The 6,996-nt window shown below is 38.1% G+C and overlaps 1 protein-coding gene across 1 annotated transcript; it reads left to right on the top strand.

Annotated features, from left to right (window-relative positions):
• Window positions 1-3,455: 3,455 nt before the first annotated feature.
• Window positions 3,456-5,074, top strand: LOC140778746 (probable aspartic proteinase GIP2). The gene has a single exon (XM_073123598.1). It carries the CDS (start codon window positions 3,493-3,495, stop codon window positions 4,804-4,806), a length of 1,314 nt encoding a protein of 437 aa, XP_072979699.1. The 5' UTR covers window positions 3,456-3,492; the 3' UTR covers window positions 4,807-5,074.
• The last annotated feature ends 1,922 nt before the right edge of the window (window positions 5,075-6,996 follow it).

Raw genomic sequence — 6,996 nt, 5'->3', positions numbered from 1 at the left:
TATTATATAGTATTATTATATTAGCATTCTACACTTGAGGTCGTTAGCTAGTAGAGCAATTAGGTGATTACATTGCCTTGTTTGGAGATTAGTCTAGGATGATAGTAGAAAGATGTTTAAGAGGTAGGGTTATAGCTCTAGTGGTACTCGAGTGTTTAAGATCCAGTGTTTAAGAGGTAGCTTTATTGTAAATACTTGTACCATAATTATGGGCATGCATTCTACATATCAAGCAATACATTATTCATAGATTACTATTAGATTATACTTGTTGAGTTGTGTGCTCACCGCCATTTTGGTGGAAATATTTTAAAGTTAAATATGGAGGATGCGGATATCGAGGAGTAGCGGATTTATTTTCTTATTAGGGTTGTTTATTCTTTTCTTCCTAGTTGAATTTAGTCCCTGCGAGAGTTATTATGTTTTAAGTTTGTATATAGACATGTATTCTTGGAAGCTTATTGAGGCCTTTGACAATTATAATTCTGAATTATTTGTTATTGTTATGGTATTTTAGATCTATCTTAGATACTTTTTAAGATTATGACACTAACAGGTCATGTAAGAGTCACATGAATTATTCCACGTGAAGAACACATAATTTTTGGTAGTGGGTATTTCAATTTGCTTAGATTTTCGGGCTCTATGTATGATAGAATGAAGAACTAATCCGAGAAAGATCAGGAAAACTAGTTTAGCTAAGTTTATTAGTTTCTTTAGGACTAGTACGATCTTCCTTTAGATTAAGGTTTGATCTATCCCATTTTTAGATTTGGACAGGATCTTACATGGAACTTTAGAAAAGGATTCCTGAAGATATAGTCGTTGAATCAACGTGAAATTTTGATAGGTCGTAGTCCTAGAAAGGAGCTTTCTAACTAATCTAATTTTAGGAGAATTGAACAATGGGATCCGGAGATATCTTCAAATAAGTGGGCAAAACGTCAGATAGTTCATTCTTTGGATATATGGATGGGAGCACATGTTCCTAGGTGGATTATGGAGGTGGTAGGCCGACGGTAGTAGGGTGGCATCGGTGAGTAAAGGTGGTGGTGGAAAGATTATGGATGATGGAAAGGGTTAGGGTGAGGATAGAGAGATTTGAAGAAAGGGGAGGAGTGGGCTGCTACCCCTAAGGGACTAGGGTGAGTGGTCGGTCGAGGGAGGCTAGAGGTGGCGGAGCTGGGGGATGAGGGAATGAGAGAGAAGGGAAGAAGAAGATTTGGGCAAAAGCTCAATTCATTCTATATCATCTTTTTGGTTGCCATCCATACCTTTAGAGGCTAACCAAACAATTCAAAAATAACAATTATTAACTCTAAAAACAGTGGATTTCCGCCAACCGTGTTCTAACGGAGTCGAATGCGTTCGAACACACCAAATGCGTTCTCTATATTTGTGAACGCCTACAGGCATTCTCAAGCGCGTTCAAATGCACCCACCCGCGTTCGAATGCAACCTACATAAATCTTATTTTTCTTTGGATAAAACACTAAAATAATAAGAAAAGACACCCCTAAGGTGTATCCATGCTCGAGACGATATCGGTGAAGTCCGAATCGTATCAAGGACTCTTATGTTTTATTCTCTATAAATAGAGCCATATGATTTTCATCTTAGGCATGCTTGGAATGAAAGATTAATTGTCTTTTGTCCTTGCATCTCTTTCCCCTCTCAACTTGGCCACCAACTTCAATCTCCATCCTCCCTCTTTACCACCCAACGCCACCTCTCCTATTGGAACAGTATCATTTCACTTCTAATATCTCTCGTCCGCCAATCCCACTAGTCCCATAGGATATGCTACTTTTTCTCCATCTTCTCCTCTACGGTATCAATCTACCAAATCACCACCACCATCTTCAACTATCCACTCCATCTCCTTTTCCATCTATAAGCTGAACTACTCCCACCACCAACACCACCATCGACTTGTTATCTAGATTAAACCCTAATATATTTTTCCTAATATGTAAAGGGTCTAAATATAAAAATCTTAGATCTGTAAGTTATGGTGCTATTCCAACTAGCTTTGTAATTTTCTAATATTAAAAAAATATTTAGAGAATATTTTTCACCCAGTGTGTAGAAATGTCTACGATACGGATCTACCCGAATCGGTTTGTATCACTAAAAAGAAGACCGCCCATTCACAGTTAAGAGGGTCTTCTGGTACAATAGATCTTATGTACCTAGTGGAATCCGGCGGGGAAGGATTAAATAAAGCAATTAAGAGGGTCTTCTAGTACTATAGATATTATGTACCAGTAGAATCTAGCGGTGAAGGATTAAATAAAGCAACGGTAATTATGGCCAGAATATAGTAGAATTTTGTAATTTCGCAATAGAAATATAAAACTAGGAGAAGTGCAATCTAAAACCTATAAATTGTTACTTGACCAGTTAGATAAATATTATGAACTATTAGTAAGGGTGAAAATCGGATAGTACGGAATTTACATCGATATTTATAGGTCTGAATATAAATTTGGATATAGATATTATATAATTTTTAGATATAGGTTTTGATAATTTTTGAATATAAGATCAAATCTTGAACGGGTGCATGAATTATGATCTTTCTTTTAGAGATGATTAACAAAAAAATTATTAAGAATTAAAAATAAATAATTTTTTATGTTTGTTAGATATATATAAAATTTGTAAAATTAATCTCTACAAATAATATAGAACACATCATTGATAGCAATATTAATATTCATTATTTAATTAAGTAAGATAAAAATTATAAATCATTCAAAAAAGAATATGAGTAGGATATCTAATATCTATTAAATGTCTGTATCTAAAAAATGATATGCTATCCATATTTATATCAATATTTGAGTTTTTTTACTTGTATCTTATTTGTATCTGAGTATTTGTTTTCTAAAAAATTTCTACCCATATACGAATCCTAATTTTTACTCTAATATAATATGAATCGGATAGCTAGACTAGTCAGAATTAATGGGATCCATTTTCACCGCAAGCTGCGGATCTGCCGTGGTTCTACCTCTAGTAACCTTTATATATATAATTTATTTATATATTGTAGTTACAGACAACTGTCATTATTCTGACCAGCATGTCGTGGAGTGTTTCATTTGTTTTTTTTCCTTTAATTATTGGTAAGATCATGTCGTAGCAAGAGATATCAATTTTTGAGAATAGTGAGTCTTTCTTTATTATTTACTTTTTCTGAACCTCGTGTTACCAACTTGGAATGGAATATCTATCCATTCCGCATTTCTCTGTTAGGGAAGAAACGACTAGAAATTGCCAGCTGGCCGAAAAGATATAAAATTGCAAGATCGTTCAGTCAAAATTCAAAACTCTATAGAGTATTTAATATGACCATACTTTTTTTTTTCTTTTAATTTTAATATGACCATCCTTGAAGACAGATACCTTGCCATGACCCCGCCTATAAAACGGCCGGTGCTCCTCTGTGAAAGCTATTCTAACGACACTAGTCGAATACTCGATCCCATGGCTTGGTTTTCTCGTCTCATTCTATTCACCACCTTCCTTCTCCTCTGCTCCATCTCCATCTCTGCAGTGCAAAAGCCGAAAGCACTCATCCTCCCAGTCTCAAAGGACGCCACCACCCTTCAATACGTGACCCAAGTCCAACAGCGAACTCCTCACGTGCTCGTTAAGCTCATCGTCGACCTCGGCGGCACTTTCCTTTGGGTCGACTGCAACAACGGCTACATCTCCTCCTCCTACAAACCCGTCCATTGCGGCACGCCCCACTGCGCCCTTGCCAGATCTGGAGCATGCGCGGAAACTTGCATGGCACCCGCTGGTCCCAGTTGCAGCAATAACACTTGCGTAGTCAATGTGGAGAACACCATAATCCATTTGAGCACCTTTGGGAATGTCATCCAAGACTTCCTCGCCCTCCCTTCGACCGACGGATCTAAGCCTGGGCCCATCGTAACCGCTCCCCTCTTTTCATTTGCTTGTGGATCCGAAGTCGGACTAGAAGGGCTCGCTACTGGAGCCAAGGGCATGGCCAGCCTCAGCCGAGCCAAGCTCGCGCTGCCCAATCAACTCGCTGACATATTCAAGTTCGATCATAAGTTTGCAATGTGTCTTCCTTCTTCCACTTCAGCTTCGTCCCAAGGAGTCATTTTCTTCGGTAGCAGACGCACACCCTACGTGTTCCAGCCTGGCGTGGACGCCTCAAAGTCGCTCATCTACACCCCTCTCCTTATCAATCCCGTGAGCACCGCCGGCTCATTCTTCCAAGGAGAAAAATCATACGAGTACTTCATCGGCGTCACGTCGATCAAGGTTAACGGGAAAGCTGTACCGCTGAACTCCACATTGCTTTCCATCAGCAAAGATGGGAATGGAGGAACCAAAGTTAGCACGGCGCATCCATACACAGTTATTGAATCCTCAATCTTTCAGGCAGTCGTAGGTGCATTCATTAGAGAGTCAGGATTGACCCCCGTTAAGCCTCTGGCTCCTTTCAAGCATTGCTTCGATTCCAGTAAGATTGGGAGCACACGAGTCGGGCCAGGGGTGCCTTCTATCGACTTCGTGCTGCAGAATGAAAGCGTTGCGTGGAAGATCTTTGGTGCCAACTCGATGGTGAAGGTGGCTGAGAAGGTGCTCTGTCTCGGATTCGTTGACGGAGGTGTGGAACCAAGAACGTCCATTGTGATCGGAGGGCATCAGCTGGAAGATAACCTGATTGAGTTCGACCTGGCTCGCTCTAGGCTGGGTTTCAGCTCGTCGCTGCTGTTTAGGCAGACTACGTGCAGCAATTTCAACTTTGAAGCCAGGGCTTAAATTAGCTAGAGAGATCTTAGTTAGTTCATGGGTGTCCTAAGATTAAGTTTATTGATTTAATAAGTGGTTGTCGTCACCACTTGCGTTAGTCGCTGATTGAATGATCGTTTGAATTGCATTTCTCATTTCGGTAAGTTAACCAAATATGCGTGATATGGCCCAATAGATCTTTATTTTTATTTTTTTATTTTGTACTTTTTTTTATGCTGACAACCAGTGAGACCGTGTTTTTTTCTCGATGATGTAAACCCTGGTATTATCTTGATTACTTCATCATAGTTTATAGAGAGAACTAGATGATGGTAAACTATGAGAATTATACACCCCAATGTCTTCAGATAGAATATATATAAGAGATTTTTACATAATTGTCAATAATCTTTTTTAAAATATCATTATTGCGACTATATTTCTTCAAAATTGTATTCTTTCAAAATTTCCACGAAAGTTAATTTGGAAAGCATATTCACATAATTTCTCAAATCGCGTTAGCATTATCAAAGTTATCTAAGTGATGAAAATACCTTTGTGTAATGAAATTGTTAGTCCTATGGTTTTAATATGTTATCATTTGATTTTGATGAGCAAATAATAAATTAGTTATATATTTTGATGATAGCAAACAAATTGTAATAGTAATTATCAATTACGAAGCTATGTAAATTAAGACTGAATTAATTTTGACCATGTGTTAATATTTTGAATATGATTTTTAATTAGTATATGATATCAATGTAATTTTTTATATCTAAAAAGAAAACTCATGCCTCTACATTTTTATTATAAAATAAATTTTTAATTCTCATGGATATATCAAACTTATAACATAATTTAGAGATTATAAATAATATTTGGACATTAACTATGTATAATTGGATCTGTGAATTGACTATCTATAGCTTTATTTTAAGCTGGCATCATCTAAATATCATTTTGATATAATGCTTATTAGGTTGGAAAGCCAACTTAAATATTTATTACTTATCTTCTAACTATAAAATCAAATTTGACATTTTATATGCGATACGACTCGGTCTATATTGGTTCCACACGCGACATTAGGATTATTGGGATGAGCCTATTTATCTAGTTGATTTTTTATTTAAGAAATAAAAGATTTTTGCCGGGTGATAGGTACGGAACATCCTCTTTAATATCTAGATCGGGTGCAGGAAAATAGTCCGTGCAACTGATGAAAAATATTCACTAGATATTCTCCTGTAGTCATAAAATTACGAAACTAAGGTTGATCGATTCATAACTTTCTAACCAACATTTTTGGTATTTATGCTCTTTGCAGATTCAGACTGTAATTGGAACGAAAATATGCAAGAGTGGGGGTGATAGTGGTGGTGACAAGTGGAGATGATGATATGGTTATGGATGATATTGGAGATGAGGGTGGATGGTTGATTGAGTTTAAGGGATAAGGATGAAGGGGAAGAAGTGGCTGAGATCCCAAAGAGGAGGGAGGACTTGACAGATGATGGAGGTTAGAAGAACACCAACGTCGAGATGGCGCACGGCTAGGGTTTGCAGGAAAGGGAAGGGAGATTAGGGTAGAGAGGATAGAAGGGAGATAGAAATCAATATTCATTCTTCATAATGATTTTGGTTGCCATCCACACCTTAAGAGGTTAAGTAAATAAACCAAAATGATAATTATTAATCCTAAAAATAGTGGACTCTCGCCGATCGCGTTCGAATGCACAAAATACGTTCTTCGTCGATGCGAACATATGCAGACGTTTGAATGTGGCCGAGTGCATTTGAACACAAAATTTGCGTTCTCTATCAATGTGAACATCTACAGGCGTTCGCAAGGGTGTACAAATGCGCCTCCCTCCCGCGTTTGAACGCGACCTGCAGAAACCTTATTTTTTTGAAAATAAACAACTAGTACAATAAGAAAACACTTTAACAAGGTGTATCAACCCACCATGCTTCCCTCACCTTATCCTCAAGGTGCAAAGTCGGGGAAACGCTCCAAGATGTCCGTCTCCAGCTCCCATGTCGCCTTGTCAAATAGCTTGCCAAGCCACTTGATTAGGACCTCCATCTCTAATTTGGTACCATGGCATCGTCGGCACCTTGCAAGTACACGAACCAGCTCCACAATTGCTGTCTCCACCAATGGCTCCGGTAGAACCAATCCAACGACCTGGTGATCTCCAATTCACTCCCTGAACA

The sequence above is a fragment of the Typha angustifolia genome, chromosome 15 (assembly GCF_048772165.1).
Source record: "Typha angustifolia cultivar Huaian chromosome 15, ASM4877216v1, whole genome shotgun sequence".
Taxonomy (NCBI): Eukaryota; Viridiplantae; Streptophyta; class Magnoliopsida; order Poales; family Typhaceae; genus Typha; species Typha angustifolia.
Note: the sequence above shows the minus strand (reverse complement) of the source record. Positions and strands in the feature narration are given on the sequence as shown.